The 20420-nt window shown below is 32.1% G+C and overlaps 2 protein-coding genes across 2 annotated transcripts in view; one reads left to right on the top strand and one right to left on the bottom strand.

Annotated features, from left to right (window-relative positions):
- LOC135142740 (cilia- and flagella-associated protein 299-like) overlaps window positions 1–20420 on the bottom strand; it is a 105195-nt gene that overhangs the window by 5767 nt on the left and 79008 nt on the right. The window lies entirely within an intron of this gene.
- LOC135142594 (uncharacterized) lies at window positions 425–2324 on the top strand. Its single transcript, XM_064074333.1, has 4 exons — window positions 425–687; window positions 1017–1101; window positions 1833–2016; window positions 2069–2324. The coding sequence occupies exons 1-4, from the start codon at window positions 546–548 to the stop codon at window positions 2234–2236; spliced, it is 579 nt and encodes a 192-aa protein (XP_063930403.1). The 5' UTR covers window positions 425–545; the 3' UTR covers window positions 2237–2324.

The raw sequence follows: 20420 nt of genomic DNA, 5'->3' as shown, positions 1-20420 counted from the left end.
CTCTCCTTATAGTGCTGATAAGTCTAGGTTTTCGGGCCAAAATTCAATCCCAAGAATATTTGAAGTCTAAATTTCAAAAAATTATGAAACAGACCTCGGGAAATTAAGATAAGATTTTTAAGTCCATATAGCGTCTACCTATTATGGATTCCAAAAAATTGCACATACATTATACATACAGGGTGGTATAAAATGTAAAGACATTTTTTTTACAGGCACAAGTTGTTTTCTTAAATTTAAAACGAAATGTTCAATGTAAATGGTATTATTATTTTTATCTTTCTTGTTAATCTGATCGCAACATTATTAATATTTTTCAACAAACCAATAACACAGGTTTGATTTCCCCTTCTGCCTGTGGCGCCCTTCCCACAGTCAGTCATTTCCACAAAATATTATTCATAAGCGACAAATGACGCAACGTCGATGACGCGATGACGTCACACCGTTGCGATGTTGTCTTCGGGCGACTAGATTCCTATTTGAATTTAACGTTTCGAATCAGTCGGTTTTTAATAAAAGTGTAGAGCGCGACTTTTTGCAAAATGAAGTGGAAGAACGAAATACCAAATAAAACGGAATTCATGAAAATCAACAGTTTTAATTTCATCGAATGCGAAAAGTTTCATAGTGAACTAGTGCACGAGCAAAATGCCGGCAAAATTCGAGTGGCGAGGGAGGAGGGTGGTAAGTACAGGGTGCATTTCCTCCTAATATCAGACAGCGACGAATTTTTATTGCGGTGGGTTTTTGTTCGGAAATTTGTTATTCGTACACCTACACTGCAAATTTTATGATCATGAATGCAGTGACCTTGAAATTTGAAACTACATATGTTCAGATAAAATTTGTATTGTTGGGGAGTTGGAAATCCTACTGTCGCATTTTCACGTTATCGTTTTAAGTTAAATAGAGAGAGAATGATATGGGTTGATAAGATAAGACATTGGTGTTAGATTTATGACTTTACTATTGCAAAAGTGCTTGTTGAATATTTTAAATTGTTATTGTTTAAGGTCAGAGAAAAGAGGTTAAAGAAACAAGGAGCTACGATAATCTGGCAGCTGTTGCTACACAATCCGACAAGGAAAACAAAGAACGGTAATGTTTATTTTTGTAATAAGGTCTTATCAAGGCAGTACATGTTAGTTTTGTAATGTTGGTTGCCGACATTTCGACCGAAACTAACGAAATTAAAGATATAAATAAATACTAGTCGAATAAGGTCGGTTTTTCCACAGTTTCCACATTAAAATAATAGTAAAACTTATTTAATATAAATGTAAAAAAGAGACTATGTTGTATCCAAACTTTTGTCTGCAATGTGAAATCAGTTTTTCTTATATAAAACTGTGTAACTATACTTTTCCTTTAAAACAGATCAAGTACAGAACTCGAGCACTTGAAAAATGACGTAAAAAAAAGTATAAAACCGATAGAATAAAAATCATGATTGCTGCTGTTTTATATAAATTGCCACTTCAATAAATTATTGTCACCCCTCTACCCTGTTAATAGTAATTGTTCAAACTGTTTTAATTCGAATCCCAACCAAACTCATCACAAGAAACACAAACACAATCATCAAAACGCCACAAAACATTCATATCACACATCCAACAAAAACTCTTTTCCCACCAAATCCTCGCCATCAATCAAACCCAAACATGGCATCAATCCGTGTTACAATAGAAAACCGAAACAAATATGTTCCCGCGAAAATAAAATTAAACAACAACAACAACGAACTGTTTGTGGAAAAAATCAACAAAAACATAAGAGTGTACGTCCAATCCCAATTTGATGAAATTTCCTTTATTAAACTGTTGCAGGCGGACTATGACCGAAACGATAACCCTAACGAAATCCAACACCGATTTTACGGGATCAGCCCCGAAGAGGTACACCACTAAATGCTTCATTAAGCCTGTCACGACCCCAATCTGGTATTCGGAGTCGTTGTTTCTGAATATTGGATCGACGAAAAGAACGTATGCTGAGAAGATTTATTTCAAGGTGAGGTTAGCCAAATTTTCGTGAGCTGGTTGTGAATTGCGTGGGTTTTCAGGAGAAGTTGTTTCCATTCAGGTGGTCCGAAACTATGACGACGGAAGTTCAAACTGGGCCGAAGTGTGTTTACTCCGACTGTTTTATTCCGGTTGACGATTATACGGATGATGTACAGTATGTCTCACTTGAACCACAGCAAAAGGCTGCTTCGTTAACCATTTTGTGATGTGCTTTGTATTTAATGGGTAAAACATTCCAGTTATCACTTAATTATTACCATTAACATTTATTAATGAATAAAACATTCCATTTTTTGTAGGTATTTATTTTTTGACTTTGTTTAAACTGGTCCGGTTGATTGATTTACTATAAAGCTTTGACCTGTATAGTACACAGCATACAATAGTGTCTTCTTTCACGTTTGTTTTACATATTAAAATTGTCTAGTAAATTTAATTCTATTCTGAATAAAATAGTTTTAAAGTAAACGGGAACCATAGTCGTGTGAATAGAAGTCTGGAAAATTGTTTCAAATCGATAAAGAAAAATGAGGTCCCACGTGATTGAGAATAAAATAAATCCTGTTTATACCCACGGAATCCTTTTATATCGGAATCAGACGTTACCTCTAATACCATTATAAACTCTTGAAATTTGAAACTTATTTTAAAAACTATTTATTTTTATACGAGTAGAAAAAGTAAAAAGTACATCACACTTATGATTTTATAAAATTAACAGGGAAATTAGTGGTACCAAAGAAATAAGAGTACGATGGAAACATCTACAGGAATACGAGTATGTACTACTTTCAGGAAAAATCGAAATGTTTTGTTTAAAATGCTGAAAAGATATACCTTAACACAAAGCATTTTTCATAGACAAAATTTATACAAAAAAAATTATTCATTCTTTTTGGTTGTTTAAAACTAAAAACTGATTGATAATTGATTTTGGGCACAGAAGACATGTTAAATTAATTTATTTTGTCAACATGTCGCCAAGAAGATGGTGAAATGACAGATGTTTATACAACCCATTTATTTTCATAAACTGACAGTTTGTTAGCTTAGATCTTGATAATTAATTGTGGAGTTGTGGTCTACCGAATTTATGTAAATGTGTCTCTCATATACAGGGTTCGGTTAATTATCTTCGTTGTTTGAAAAGTGACTTTTTTGAAGTTTTACCGACATTTATATGGCTGCAGTCATATTAATTATTTTTTAATAAAACATATTGTATATTTTTCATTCTTGGATAGGTACACAGTAATAAACTACATTTAGCTATGATTCGTGCAGCTCAGGCACTATTTAAATTCAGTTTTAATAAATATACAAGGTGAGTCACTAAGCGCACGGTCCGCAATATCTCATTACTGAAAATAAGTCAAAGACGGTTCTTTGACTATATAGACTGATACAGGTGTTTAAAAAATGGCACACCAACTCAATGATACACGATTAAATTCGCAAGTCAAAATTCGACAGAAATTATTTAAAAAAACCCTTTACGCCAATTTGACGTGACAATTAAAACAATTATTTTGAATAATAAAAATAGGTGTTAATATAGTTTGTGGAGGCATAAATAAAGGTTCACGCCTTGTTGTGGTATAAATCAAATTGAGTGTCTTATTAGCATACACTCGGTATTTTATTACCTCATTTATTACTTCCCGAGCGTAAGCTAAGAGGTATACCGGGTGTTTTTTTTATTTGATACAACCCCTGTAACTTTTTTGTTCTTAAAGATAAACGTGTGGTTCTTGGAGCAAATCGGTATCATTTTAAAAGATCTATGTGATGGCAACCTCACATTTTTATTATCACTTCCGGTAGAACCGGAAATGACGTCAACTTAATTTTTTTTTATGGAACACTTGGTATATTTTTTCTTAGATGGAAAGATTGATTTTTTGTAAAAAATATAAAGCAACCAATATTCTAAAATCAATACTTGAAAAGTTATTCAAAAAATAAACGAAAAATTCGTATCTACTAATGACAATCTAGTAGCTTGAAAAATCATGTCATTTATTCACATAAGTGATCTTTTAAAATGATACAAATTTGCTCAAAAAACTATATGTTTATCTTTAAAAATAAAAAAATTATATAGGTTGTATCAAATAAAAGAAACACGTGGTATAGTATCGAGTCCATCCGACGAATTGCCACTTTTATGTTTTCGCGACGTTTCATGACCCCTACAGTACGAAAAAAGTAGTCTCCCGTTTCCGTCTGTCTGTCTGTCTCCATTTTATACTAGACACGTAATCTCCGAAACAACTGAACCGATCGTGGTCAAATTTTGTATTTCTAACATAACATACAAATATCATATAGATGATATTTGTATGTGAACTAACCAAAATTTGGCTAATCATCCCCACCAACAATTTGATGACGTCATCTCAATGAACCATATTTTAAAATGAAAGAAGGAGTCAGTCATTCCATTTTCTCGAAAATGTGAGAATACGCACGTCTTTATATAATAATGATAAAATAAGAATTATAATATTCATCTTTGAGAGGACAAACTCATTGACATCGAACTAATTTCTACGTGAGATTCTTTCGATGTATAAACATAAAAAAACACTTGAGTTTCAGATTGCTATTACCTAGTGCTGAAGGACATTTTCCACCGTTAGTGCTGTGCTTTAAATATATTTTATGTTGTTCGTACGACCCAGGGGCTGCGGGGGTGTTATTTATGCCGTTGGTTTTTACTTTACACCAGTTATTACAAAACGAAAGCGTAAAATCAAGTTTTCTAATTTTTAGCTGGATTTGTCGGATTATACTTATAGCGTTCCACCAATTTTTTATTGATCAAATTAAGATTCTCATTTTCTAGAAAATGTGGAAATACCCACGTCTGCATTTTTTTACGATCAAATAAGAATAATAATAATTATATTATATAAACAACATAAACAATCGAAGTTGAGCAAGTACACTCATCATAATACACTCTTTTCCGGTGGTTATTTGCTTTGAATATATTTCATATTGTCCTTGAAATTTGCGACTCCGCGGTGCAGGGAGTTCGAGGTGTCATTTAGATTTCTGGTTTTTAATATACAGGGTGCTGAAAAAATGGCGTACCAACTTTATGACACGTTATTGAGGACTGTTTAAAGAAAAGAGAAAAAATAATTTTAAAAACTCTTGGTCCCAAATGTGGAAAATATAGCTTCAAATTTTAACTTTTATTTTCAATTCACCATTTGTATTGGATACATGAAATCAATTAGACTTCCATCATTCAAAATAATTTTTGAGGTTTTCTTCATTTTATAATATGACAAAAAATTTAAAAATTGTTTAGGATGAATTGGACAAGTATGTCTAATTTTAAGAGTTTTTTGATTTATCGGTCTAAATCGATATTTTGTTTCTGTAAATGAACCTCAAATTGACGTAAGGAATTCTTTAATGATTTTTATCGAACTTAGACTTGTGAACTTAATAATGTACCGTTGAGTTGGTGCGCAATTTTTTCAGCACCCTGTATGAAGGTTATCAGAAAACATTTTTTTTTTTTTTCAAAGAAGCGAAATTTCTTTGACTGTACTTCAAGAGCGAGGGAAGTTTCGTCGAATTCATCTTGGACCAATTTTTGTTTGTTCTTCTGTTTTGTTAAGTATTTTCTATATTAAAAGTCGTTTTTTAAGAGGCACACCGACATATTGAAAAACATACAACAAAAAAATGGAATAAAATGTGGTAATAATATACAGGTGTTCAATTTTGAAAAAACTGAAATATTGATATTCGAAAATTGTAAGGTTTTAGCATTTTTTGATAAACACTATGTACATTAAAATTTGATGTAATTGATATCACAACAAAGCGCGCACCTCTCTTTATCTCTTAATAAAGTATTGCAACGCAGTTTATCACAATTCTTTTTAAATTTTTGGTGAAATTTTTGATGACGTATTTTTAAAAATCAAAATCTTAATTATTATATATCAAAATGTCAGAACGCGATTTTCACCACTGTTTTCAACATATAAAACTGTAGAAATTACAGCAAAAACATTGTCAGTGGAAGCAGTTTCTTAGACATTAGCTGACAATGTTTCCCTGTATTTTCGTAAACTGTTTTCAAAAAAAGTAGTACTGGTTTTAGTGACAGTGGCGTTCGTCTCCTTCATGTCTTTGAACAAGAATAATAATTAAAAAAAAATGAAAATGTTTTAAGAATGCCCCGATTTCAATAGGCCAGATCACAAATGAGACGCCACTGGTCCGAGCCTACGTAACAATGTGACGCCCTGATGACGCAACATGTTCTTCTGATAGCATTTCCACTCTAGCTTTGTGTTTGTCTGCTGGTTGTTTTCAACAAAATTAATTTTTAATTCACGAATAAATAATAAAGTAGGAACATTAATGAAGCGCTTTTAGTTAAGGCCAGTCGCTATGTTTTCTGTATGGAATTTTTGTGGTACATTTTTAGAATGTAATATCTCCATTATTAACAGACTTATGATTGTGAAATAAAAATAAATTGAATATAAACAGTCCATAACTTTCTTTATATAACGCTAGGGTAGTTATGTTAAAAACATAAAAATTTTAGTGAAATTTTTGCATAATATCTTTTTAAAAATCAATATTTCAATTTCGGAACACGGTTTTCAGCTTACAAAACTCCAGGAATCGTACCAGATATATTGTCGACTTTTTGTTAGAAGCGATACACAGTAAAAAAAAAGCTGATGTCGGAAAGGCTGCTAAACGATTATTTTTACCATATCTCAGTTCCAACTAATAAAGTCGAAAATCGATCTGATACGATTTTTAAAGTTTTGTAACTGAAAACAGTGGTGAAAACCGCGTTCCAAAATTTTCAACAAAATTAAAAAAACGTCTGATAATAAACTGTTTAAAAAACTGCCCTCGCAAATTATACAGTGAAAAATACCCTAAAAAGAAAAATAATTGATATAGGCTATAGACAACAGACAGACAGACGGAAACGGAGATCTTCTTGCATATTCAAAAGGTCGTGCAGCATCGAGAAAACACGTGAACGTAACCTTTAGACGGATGGACCCTATTGAGCTTATGCCAAGAAGTAAAAATGGAAATCGTAGGGATGAAATAAAAATCTATTTATAAACTGAAAAAGCACATTTGGTTTATGAAATACTAGAGTTTGAAGTTGAAATTAACAGTTGAAAAAGAAAAGCAAAGTTGAATGTGATGTTCACGATGAATGATTTGGCCGTAATGAAAAAAAAAATGGTCTAAAGAGTTTAGACTGTACTTCCCTCGCTGTCGGAAACATGAAGACTGCATGCCTATTTTTTTTTCTTATTACATTTTATTTTATTACATGCAATATAATACTAATAATAACAGTGTTGTATCTCTAAATTTTCGGGAAAATGGAGTGAACTATTCCTGATTTTATCAATTAAATAAATTGACTCATTCATTTGTTTTTTTGAGCGACCTGTTAAGCAAATCTAAAAAATATGAATGGAATGATAAATCACAAGTACAATTCATATTCAGCAAAATTTTAGGGTGACATCATCAATTTTTTAGGGGGGGATGAGTAAATACATTTTGATTAAAAATTTATCATGCTTATGATAACTGTAAAACATCTCCAAGATTTCAAAGCATTCGGTTTTGTTTGTAGTTCCTGATTAAATCAGTTAAATAAATTCAAGCATTCATTAATTTTTTTGAGTCATCCTGTATACGCAAATACAGGACTCATCAAATTTTGTACATTTTAGACAGGATTTATTCGGCAAGTTTTGAGGTGACGCATCAATTTTTTCGAGGGGACAAGTAAATATATTTTGCATACAAATTTATCATGCTTATCATAACTGTAAATCACCTGCAAGATTTCAAAGCATTCCGTTTTTGCAGATTCCAAATTAAATTGCAAAATGTTGTTCCATAATTTTGATTTTTTTTCAAAACATCTGGACTTTTCTGGTACAAACTTAATTCGGAGTGATAAACTACATGTATAGGACTATGTTATTTTATACAATTTAAAACCCATGTATCATGTATAATTCTGAAGTGGCGTCATCACATTATTGGTGGGGACGATTAGGCAAATTTTGATTAGCGTTTTACCATCTACAAGATATTATTTCACAACAATCGGTCCAGTACTTTCGGAGATTATCTGTCTAATAAAATCCGGGACGGCAGACAGACGGAAACGGGAGACCTATTTTCTTGTCTTCTAGGGGTCATGAAAGATCGAGAAAATGTAAAAGTAGAAAGTCGGCCGACGGACTCGATTACAATACTTCCTTTGCTTACGCTCGGGAAGTAAAAATACGTCAAACTCAAGGAGCGGTAATGAAATTTGAGCTATTCAATAAATTAATTCAAAAATTGATACACAGGTTTATTCTTCCAAGCACCCATACAAGAGATGGAACATCACGCCGATAAAACATGAAATAGAATAATCATCATAACCACACCCAAGTGGAACATTGCACTGGACCTAGTCATCGCCTTTTTTAACACACAAAGTCAACAATTCATATCACGGCAAAATTTGCCTCAGTGTTGCCATTTTCATCTAAGTGTGTCAAAATTTCGTTATCCTCATACACCGCTCCAGTTTCAAGCTCCATTAGCTTTGACCAGACCGTACATCACACTATCTATTAAAATTTATTGTTGTCTTCGAAACTACACTTAATACCCAAACTGCACTTTGTGATCCTATAGTTTCAGCTAAGGATTTTACAACTTTCTGTCACATTAATAACAATAACAATAATAAATTAGCTCCCGTATCCATCGCGCACCACACAATCGACTTCCAAATTAGCTATGCAAGTATAAATCTACCCAGCGCATCGCAAACATCCCTTTTCGATTCGCATTCACAACAACAAACGTAATTCGCTTCGTGCTATTCGATTTAATAGTCCGCAGAATCCAATCACCAATTCCGGCTAATATTTGTAATATGTCAATTATTGGATTATAAACGTGCGTTATTCTAACCCACGGCCGAGGCTATCCGTCAACAGTAGCATGTGACAATTTCCAAATCCGCTCGAATCAGGTTTGTTCAGATAACGTTTATAAACCACCAAAAGCTCATGTATAAATACAGTCCAAACGATATATATTTTTTGGGCGCAGATTTAATGGAAACGTCATGCAAGCACCATTTCTCACGCGTGAGTTATTTGCTTGCACTTTTTTTATTCGCTGGCGACGGTGTAAAAGTGAAATATTGGCGGCGATAGGGTTGTGGAAAGGATTTATTGTGGATCAAACGTTAAGTGGAGGTGACACCTGACAATGCTACAATCAAGTAATAAAGCGAAGCGATTGATCGTGGGAGCGAATAACAGGTGGCAACAGACTAATATTGAAAGATATATTATTGAAATTTTTGACAGTGACATATAACTGTTCTTAAAACAAAAATATGCAACTAGTTTGTATTATTGTGTCAAGTTCAAGCGACCTCGTTATTTTTCGTGTGACGTCATAAGTTTTGAATATTGACATCTTGGCGCAAATATCAAAACAGTGTTTAATAGGAGTAGATTTTTTTGTAACTTCCTAATCTGCACCTTACATGAAGCTTCCCCTACCACCTCTCATATTTTCTTTTTCCCTTTCATGCTCCTCAGTTGTAGCAGAAATTAACTCAGTATTCTATGGAGAAAGGCAGAAAGGAAGAGCGCTCTGTAAAAATGGCCCTTGGCTTTTTGTTTTACTGCTGCTCGTAAACTGCGCGACAAATTATTTTCGCACAAGTGCTGTAATTATGTGCAGTATACAAATGGCGCCCTCTTCGCGTCTTACTGTCGTCATCTCTATGGTGCAAGCTTAAATGCAATGTGACCAAATCGATGATTCCTTGGTGGCTCGGCTGTTGTTAATCTATCCATTCTCGAGTTTACAACTAGTATAATTGCATAATCAAATCACGTTAATAAGACGTTCCATCCTGTCTGAAATTAATCCGTAGCGTGCGTGTAACTTTATCAATAACTCAATTATAAACTGAGATTTATTAGGTCGGTGGAAATGCTCCAGTCACCACAACTACTTTCGAGTTTCATAGAAATAGTCAGTTAGGAAAATTAGATGCCGTCTTGTACATACAAAGCCTTATCAATCACAACAATACGAACAGACGTTTCAATTATGATTTTTCCATCCCGAATAGAGCTGCGCTTTTGTTATTAACTTGGTGGTTTTTCGAATAATCGAGTAGATGGTAACAATGAGATAATTTCATTAGGACAAATCTGCTTAGATTTGAGTTGGAATACAATTCAGCTACGACAGGTCTTACTTTTTGATTAAAAGTCCGACCAGTCCCGGTTTCCCCACCATAATTACAGAAGACAACAGTAACCGTAGACAAAACGGTGTAAACTGGGACGATAAACATTAACTATAGATAGACTAGCGGAAGCGGAAGGAAGTTGAGCGAAAGTCGCACTTATCTCTCCACAGAACATACTGAATTTACGTGGCAATATTATTTGTCGTTTGGAAAAATTATGTGTTTGTGTTTATTTGAAATTCCATCGTAGGAGCAAGGGGGCAATATCGCAGACTTTCAATAAAAACACGTTTTTATTACGTTAATATTTGAAAGTTCAAGCATGAAATTACATACTTGGGGGAGACGAGGAGTGGAACATGAAAGGGCTTGTCCGACACAGAAACGTTTCACGTGGTTAATTGCCGATGATACCTATGAATATACGTGGAAACGAGAAGCTAGGACGCTCCTAGCAGATGTGCGATTCCTGGGACAGACAAGCAGCCAAACGGTGAAAATCCACTAATTTTGTATAGTTACAAAAAATAGTAAAATGTGGTTCAATATTGGTTCTACTAAAAGAATCTATTACGTTAAAGATTTATGGCTAAGGCTTTTATGTTACACAGTTACAAATGTACTAAACGTAAATTCTGTTAGTAGAGTATAAAATGTTACTTCTGGACCATCGCATTTGGCGTGTTAAAAATCAGGGTTGAATTTTACAAATTTAGCTGTTTGCTCAAAAGCAAACAACCGAATAAGGCATAAAATCTCTCAAAAAGCATTAATTTTTTATCCACCCCAAAAGTACCCAAATATGAGTAGACCACCAAAAATTTGGCACACGAAAAATCCGTTAAAATCTCCCAAAATAATGCAAAATTATATCAAGAACGCCCTAAAAAACTAATAAAATACCTTGTTTTTACACACCCCAAAATGGCTTTTTACTTCTGGACCATGGCATTTGGCGTGTTAAAAATCAGGGTTGAATCTTACAAATTTAGCTGTTTGCTCAAAAGCAAACAACCGAATAAGGCATAAAACCTCTCAAAAAGCATTAATTTTTTATCCACCCCAAAAGTACCCAAATATGAGCAGACCACCAAAAATTGGGCACACGAAAAATCCGTTAAAATCTCCCAAAATAATGCAAAATTATATCAAGAACGCCCTAAAAAACTAATAAAATACCTTGTTTTTACACACCCCAAAATGGCTTTTTACTTCTGGACCAGGGCATTTGGCGTGTTACAAAACAGGACAGAATCCTACAAATTTAGCTGTTTTCTCAAAAGTATACAACCAAAAAAGGCAAAAAACCTCTCAAAAAGCATTAATTTTTATCCACCCCAAAAGTACCCAAATATCTGTAGACCACCAAAAATTGGGCACATGAAAAAACCGTTAAAATCTCCCAAAATAATGCAAAATCATCTCAAGAGCACTCTGAAAAACTTTCCAAATCCGTTGTTTTTAGACATTCCAAATGGCTTTGTATTTCTGGACCAGACCAATTGGCGCATGCAAAAAAAAGTAACAACATTACCAAATCAAAGAGGTATATTTGGCGCCTTACAAAACAAGGCAGGATCCTAAAAATGTATGTTTTCCCAAAAGTTAACAACCGAAAAAGACATAAAATCCTTCAAAAATTATAGTTTTTAATGCGACCAAAAAATACTCAAAAGTTTCTTTTCTTGTTGTAAATCAATAGCCAATCAGAAATTGGGCACATGAGAAAACTGTTGAAAATCATCCAAAATCAAACCTAATTACGTTAAAAGCACCCAAAAAACCTTACAGAATTCCTTGTTTTGAGTCACCCCAAAATGTCTTTACTTCTAGACCAATACATTGGCGCATGCGAAAAATTCACCGGTCGGAATGGCGACTGGTAAAAATATTAGACAAATAAGAGCTCTTGTTTGTAAATACCTCAAAATAGATTTTCATTTCTGAACCAAGTATTACGCTTCCCATCTACGATTGTGCACATTGTTAATATTAGTTTATAGCCACTAGATTACATATGGGGTATTCCATACCAAATCGACCACTTTTTAACCCGACCCCTTTTGATATGCCTGAAAGTTTTTCTTCCTTTTCTATCCTATAAAAGACGTTTCTCAGAATTTTTTCAATTTTTTTTACCCGACTCAAAAAAAGTTATGAATTTTTGAAAAAAAACGCTCATTTTTTTTTGAACTGCTAGAACTTTTTCAAAAATTGACCGTTTGGGACCGTTTTTTTTTCAAAATTTTTGTTTTTAAATGTACTTTTCGGAAAAAAATACACCAAAATTTTTAAAGTTCATCTTATAAGAAATTTTTCAGTTTTTTGAGAAAAACCATCAAATTTTCGAAGTTCGCCATTTTTTATTTTTTATTTTTTTTTCTCATAAAAAACTTCAATCAATTCTCCAATTATCCCCACTAATCCCGGAGTGGGCCGATTCTTTTTTCTATTTTTTTTATTTAATTGAAAAAAAAATTTGTTTATTTTCAAAAGAAAAAAAATTTTTTTTTCATTTATATTATTTATATTATAAAAGAAATAAAATTAAAAGATTTTTAGGTAATATATTTTTATTTTCTTTTTTATCTACGATTAATATGACTGAGATTCAAATCTTAATACGTCAATCGGATCGATAAACTAGGGCATGACAATTACAGACTTACCTATAGCCAGTTTATTCGATACACGCAAATATGTTCTAATCCATAAATCTATACGGTTGTCTTAAATTGAGAGTTAGAACATAACCTATAAATCTTCAGTGCGTTTTAGTATTGAATTAAAGATTATTGTCATTATATTTGATTAATAAAAAGAACAATTTTCTCTAGTTTATGAACATTCTTCTGATTCATTGTTTTAGAAGCGATAATTATTTTGATTATACTTATCTACATTTATCAAAATAATTTCATCGAAACATTATGGCATCAAATAAGCAATTCGATCGATGTTGTAATCCTTTTGAGTTGGAATCTCATTATAAAAAAATTGGTTTGCGTCCAGCGACTGACGTTATGAAAGTAGTGTTAGGATTAGATGATTATTATTTATTATGCAATTCATGTCGTAAAAAAGCTTCAAAGATAGTTAAGCAACAAACAAAAACTAGTGATGATCATAACGTTGATTTGAGTGACTATGAAGACAACTCTATTGACAGTATCGAAAACAATGATCAGATTGATAGTGACAGTAACACAACTGCCACGGATCTTCCATTATCATTATCATTCCGTAAGGTTTTTAAAATATATATACGTTTCTTAGATAAATTTCTAGCAGTAACATATTTTATTATTTTTTTAAGGTTCTATATCGTTTAATAGCGAACCCAAAGATTCACAATCAAGCTCGGCATCGCAAGTTAGTGCTGCAACTCAATTACCTGTAATAAACCAAGCATTACAACTGATAAATCAATCACCAATTCCATCAAGAAAATTAAATGACAATCAATTTCTGTACAACAAAATAAATCAGATATCTGACAGCTTGAAAAAGATTTTACTCTCTTCTACCGATGAATCGATCGATGACGATAGTGAAAATTTTCGCGCTTTAATTAAAATGCTGCACGATAAATTCAACGATGAAGAAACGGAGAAGTCTTTGAAAATACAAATTTTAACATTGTTACCAGAAAAATGGACTGAAAGACGTATTTGTGAAACTATGAATACATCACGACATATGGCAAGGGTAGCAAAAATGTTAGTTGAAGAAAAAGGTCTACTTTCAACACCTGAATCGAGATTAGGTATTTATAACGTCAAATTGCTGTTTTAAATACAATTGAATACTCAATTCCTTACATCTTTTCTTATAGGGAGAAAAATTACAGATCAAGTGAAATTGAAAGTTGAAAATTTTTATAACGATGATGAGTATAGTGCTCTGATGCCAGGTATGAAAGACTTTGTTTCAGTTCGAAGTGACAATGGTAATCGAGTACACATCCAAAAAAGACTTGTCCTGTCTAACTTAAAAGAATTATACCAAAGTTTTCGAGAAATAAACGCTGCAGAGAAAATTGGATTTTCGAAATTTGCTTCTTTACGACCGAAACATTGTGTGTTAGCAGGGGCAAGTGGAACACACACCATCTGTGTATGTACGATGCATCAAAATGTTAAGTTGATGATGCTTGGTAATTGTCAGATTTATTAATAATTATAAATGCGTAAACTTTTGTTCAACCAAATCACTTTTATTTCAGGTGCAAATATTAATTCTTTAACGAGAAATACAGAAAAGCCCATTCAACAATATAGCGATTGCTTGAACATGATTATATGTGAAACTCCATCGTCTCAATGTTATTTGGGTAGATGTAAAAACTGTCCAGGGGTAAATGAGTTGAGTAACATTTTACTGACATGTTTTGAGAATCACGAAATTGAAAATATTACGTATAAATATTGGATATCAAAACCGAGAAGCAGTTTAGAAACTTTTATTAAGCCTACAGAAGAATTTGTTGAAAATTTTTGTGGTGAATTAAAAACTCTTCTACCTCACTCATTCATCGCCAAAGAACAAGCTAAATTTTTAAAAACATTGAAAGAAACATTAAAACCAAATGAATTTGTTATTATTTGTGATTTTGCAGAAAACTACGCGTTCGTAGTGCAAAATGCGGCATCTGGTTTTCACTGGAACAATAATCAGGCAACAATTTTTCCGGTAGTAATTTATTATAAAGTAAATGGTAAACTTGAACACAAAAGTTTAGCAATTATTTCAGATTGTAATAATCATGATGCCGTTGCTGTTCATGTTTTTATTAATATAATTACTGATTATGTGAAAAGTCTTCCTGAACGTTGTAACAAGATTTATTATTTTTCTGATGGGGCTCCTCAACAATTTAAAAACTTCAAAAACTTTGTAAATTTATATTATCATGAAGATGATTTTGACATTCCTGCGGAATGGCATTTTTTTGCGACGGCTCATGGCAAAGGTCCGTGTGATGGTATTGGTGGCATCATCAAACGATATGCAGCAAGAGCAAGTCTCCAACTCGCGGTTGATAACCAAATAACGACACCTGAAGGACTCTTTGAATGGACTTCTGATCCGGACAACTTGCCAAACATCATAGTTAAGTTTTCCTCAGTAGATGATTATAATACAACATTAAATAATTTAAATGAAAGATTTTTGAAAACGAAACCAATTACAGGAACTCACCAATTACACTGTATAATTCCTGACAAAAATGGTTGTTTGTTCGTTAAAAACTTTTCGAACTCAAAGGAACACAGAATTTGTAAAATATTTAAACGCCAGAGAATAAATTAATAATTTGTTGCATTATTTTTAGAATCCTTAAATATTTACTGTGTCAATTATTAATCCTGGTCAATAAAATCTTAGATTAAGATTATAAATAAAAAATATATTACCTGAAAATCATTTAATTATGTTTCTTTTGTAATATAAATAATATAGACAAAAAAAAAATTGTTTACTATTGAAAATGAAAAGATTTTTTTTTCAATTAAATAAAAAAAATAGAAAAAAGAATCGGCCCACTCCGGGATTAGTGGGGATAATTGGAGAATTGATTGAAGTTTTTTATGAGAAAAAAAAATAAAAAATAAAAAATGGCGAACTTCGAAAATTTGATGGTTTTTCTCAAAAAACTGAAAAATTTCTTATAAGATGAACTTTAAAAATTTTGGTATATTTTTTTCCGAAAAGTACATTTAAAAACAAAAATTTTGAAAAAAAAACGGTCCCAAACGGTCAATTTTTGAAAAAGTTCTAGCAGTTCAAAAAAAAATGAGCGGTTTTTTTCAAAAATTCATAACTTTTTTTGAGTCGGGTAAAAAAAATTGAAAAAATTCTGAGAAACGTCTTTTATAGGATAGAAAAGGAAGAAAAACTTTCAGGCATATCAAAAGGGGTCGGGTTAAAAAGTGGTCGATTTGGTATGGAATACCCCATATAGTAGCGTCACCTGGGTCTCCTGGCTGGTCCCAAATTGTGTTGGTTGCACTGAAGTAACTAAATGTCAGATGTTTTGGTTGTGTTTTGTGTTGTCTACCCTGGTGTAAACAACGTAGCACAAAAAGTCAAAACATGTTTTGTTGTCAAAACTCTAAAGACCATTTTGTTGTTAATTGCAAGTGCGTGTGTTTGTTGTTCGTGTGGAGATTTGCGTTAAATTCAATAAAAATGCCGATTTGTGAAGATGGAAAAAATATTTCGAAACACTTTACATCTTCTAAATAACAATAACATTAAAAATGATCAAATATGCAATATGGTACTCAACAGTTTGGAAAAAACAATGTTTTGTACCTGCGGCAATAACATAAGTGAAAGTATTGTTAAATTATATATAAGAAGTAGGGTGTATTTTTATGTAAAAAAACGTAACCAAAATAACAGAACAATAGTGTACAATTCAAAGTCTATGAATAAAAATAATAGGAGATACATATGCTTTTTTTTGCCCCATTTTCTTGGAGAGATTCATATACTACAACGTAGCACAGAGTCAAAGCCTGTTTTGTTGTCAAAACTCAAAACATCATTTTGTTGTTTATTGCAAGTTAGTATGTTCTGTTATTCGTGTGGAGATTTGCGTTAAAATCAATAATTAATATATATAAATGTATTAATAATAACAATTTTTCCTGTTTTGTGTATCAAATTTTATTTTTACACAATTTTTAATTTAAAGGAGGCGCCATTTTTCGCCTGGATTTTAAGTTGGCAGCACTAGTGGGACCAGTTAGTGACCCGATGTCGCTACTATATGTAATCTAGTGGCTATATATTAGTTAATAAAAACCTGCCATCTAGCAGAGAAAAAGAGAATAAAGTCTTCCTGTCTGCGACTCACAGATCGTTAAACCTAGGTTAATTGTCTATGCTGTGACTAAACATGAGGCCCTTTAAAAATTTTTTGAATTTTTGGATACGTTTTGAAATTCAGGCGAAGCCCTCATGAGCGTACACACAGTGGACTAGTGCGTAGCATGCGGAGCGAATTTTATTTTATAACTAGAAATTTTTATTTTAGAATATATTCTATCGCTATATATGAAAAAGATTTTGCGCTTTATCAAGATTTGAACACGCAACAAATGAGCGCACATGTTTAAAGTGCGACGCTTAAACTTCTGCGCTAACACGGTTCTGTTTTATCACCACGCCTATAATGGATTTTATACAAACGGTTTCGGACGTATATATACGAATATGCTAGAACAATATATAAGTTATTAAAAGAAAATAAACCCATAAAAGATATCGAACTAGAAGAATATAAAAAAACAAAAATTTGTTATCTTTGTGAAAATGTGTTTTCCATAGAAAACCCAAAAGTAAGAGATCATGATCACTACACTGGAAAATATAGAGGAGCTGCTTGTAGAAAATGCAATTTGAAATATATACAACCATTGTTTATTCCAATTTTGTTTCATAATTTAAGCGCTTACGATTGTCATTTGTTTATAAAAAATCTAGGAGAAGATAAAAGTCAATTGAAATTAATACCTAATAACGAAGAGAAATATATTTCTTTCAGTAAAATTTTAAGAATGGATGATAATGGATATATCGAACTGAGATTTATCGATTCATTTAGATTTTTAGCAAGTAGCCTAGACAATTTGTCATCTAATCTGGAATCAAGTCAGTTGAGAGAAATAATTAAATACTTTTCAAATCATGAATTAGATGTGTTATTTAGGAAAGAAAAAAGCAAGATAATTAGAAAAGGAATATATCCCTATGAATACATGGATTCTTTTGAGAAATTTTCTGAAACAAAACTTCCATCAATAGATAAATTTTATTCTTCGCTCACAAAAGAAGGAATTTCTCAAGAAGAATTCAAACATGCAGTGAAAGTATGGAAATATTTTAAAATTGAAAACTTGGGTGAATGGCATGATTTATACTTAAAACTAGATGTTTTGCTATTAACTGATGTATTTGAAAATTTTAGAGATTTATGTTTAGAAAAGAGTTATGGACTGGATCCTGTTTGGTATTATACAACTCCGGGGTTAGCTTGGGACTGTATGCTCAAATATACTTCAGTGAAGTTGGAATTATTAACTGATTATGAAATGTATTTGTTTTTTGAAAACGGAATTAGAGGAGGTATTTCACAGTGTAGTAACAGGTATTCGCAGGCAGATGAAAATACTCAGATTATCTATATAGATGCTAATAATCTATATGGATGGGCTTTATCTCAGAGATTACCAGAAAAAAACTTTAAATGGTTGACTTGTGATGAAATTAAAAATGTTGACGGTATACTGTTGTCAGATAGTGATACGGGTTATGTTTTAGAAGTTGATTTAGCATTCCCTATAGACTTGGCTATTCATAACAAATTCAATGACTTGCCTTTGGCTCCGGAAAATAGAATTCCTCCGGGTGGAAAAGTAGAAAAACTACTTTGTCATTTCTATGATAAAAAAAATTATATAATTCATTACAAAACATTAAAACTTTACAAAAGTTTAGGTATTAGAATAACAAAGGTTCACAGAGGTATAAAATTTACTCAGTCAAATTTCATAGCACCATATGTAAAATTTAATACTGAACAAAGACAGAAGGCGAAAAATGATTTTGAAAAAGATTTCTGGAAATTAATGGTTAATGCACCATATGGTAAGTCTATGCAATCTGTTAGAAACCAACAAAATATTAAATTATATTGTGATGAAGAAAAATTACAAAAAGCGATAAACAAACCTAATTTTAAGCACAGAACTATATTTAGCAAACACCTGGCAGCAGTTCACAATTATAAAACCAAAGTATTGTTTAATAAACCAATTTACATTGGGCAAGCCGTATTAGATTTATCGAAATTATTAATGTATAACTTCCATTACAATGTAATTGAAAAAGAATTTAATGAAAACGTAAAACTTCTTTATGGAGACACTGATAGCTTTATATATGAGATTAAAAATGCCGATTTCTATGAATTTATGAAAAACAATCCCGACTATTTTGATACATCTGATTATCCAAAGGATCATCCATTATATTCTGATAAAAATAAGAAAGTAATAGGGAAATTCAAAGATGAATTGAATGGTATTAAGATATTAGAATACATAGGTTTAAGGTCAAAAATGTACAGTTACAGAACTGAAACGTGTGTTTCAAAAAAATTAAAAGGTATCAAGAAAGCAGTATTGAAGAAAGAAATAAGTTTTGAAGATTACAAAAATTGCTTATTCAATCAAACTGAATACTTCCATAGACAGAGAGTGATTAGGAGTCATAAACATGATATATTTACTGAAGAAGTAAAGAAAAAGTCTCTAAGTTGGAAAGATGATAAAAGATACCTTTTACCTAATTCTACAGATACATTAGCTTACGGACACGTATTAGTATCATCATAGGTACGTTCATGGGCACTGTTGAAGTAATAAATTAAGAAAACAATAATTACAATTACGATAATAAACGTAAGAATAAAAATAATAATTTTTAATTTATTAACTTGTTGAATAAGACTTGAAAACTTTTTTCTGAATTTTGGATATTCTTCATTGAATATATTTAAATTCTTGAATACAGTACTTTCCATTTAATTTACAATTTTTGAATCTTTTCATTTATTGCTCTCATATTTTTAGTATTATTATTATTATTAAAATGAAGCGCTCGGGCAGAGACCGAAGTCTGTTATGCCCGCGCAAGACGACAATTGATGCAATCACAAATTATTTAAAATATAATAAATTATGGATATAACTACAACTATCTACGGTTTCGAAAGGTGTCGTAGTTGACCTTAAATCTAGGAACGGAAGCTCTTTCAACAACTTCAGGGGGTAATGCATTCCATTCGGTGAATACCCTGTTAGTGACGAACGTCTGACGAATGGAAGTCCGAAAATTGTCCTTCTCCAATTTGAACCGGTGACCTCTGGTTCGTCCATCAATGTTGACAGGAAAAAGATGTCTGATAGGTGAACTAATATTTGTAAAAGCCTGAAATGTTGTCAACATGTCACCTCTTACACGCCTGTCGGCTAACGATGGCAATTTCATAAGATTAAGTCTGTCAGGGT

This window comes from Zophobas morio, unplaced genomic scaffold (assembly GCF_036711695.1).
Source record: "Zophobas morio isolate AGI-343-1 ecotype UQ-CSIRO unplaced genomic scaffold, CSIRO_AGI_Zmor_V1 ptg000004l, whole genome shotgun sequence".
NCBI lineage: Eukaryota > Metazoa > Arthropoda > Insecta > Coleoptera > Tenebrionidae > Zophobas > Zophobas morio.
The sequence above is the reverse complement of the archived record's forward strand: the minus strand, read 5'-3'. Positions and strand labels throughout refer to the sequence as shown.

Excerpts from the sequence above, each read along its gene's own strand:
- LOC135142594 (XM_064074333.1), top strand. The coding sequence starts at position 546 with ATGAAGTGGAAGAACGAAATACCAAATAAAACGGAATTCATGAAAATC. Across the intron at positions 1,102-1,832 it reads GACAAGGAAAACAAAGAACG|GCGGACTATGACCGAAACGA; the intron begins GTAATGTTTATT and ends AAACTGTTGCAG. Across the intron at positions 2,017-2,068 it reads CTGAGAAGATTTATTTCAAG|GAGAAGTTGTTTCCATTCAG; the intron begins GTGAGGTTAGCC and ends GTGGGTTTTCAG.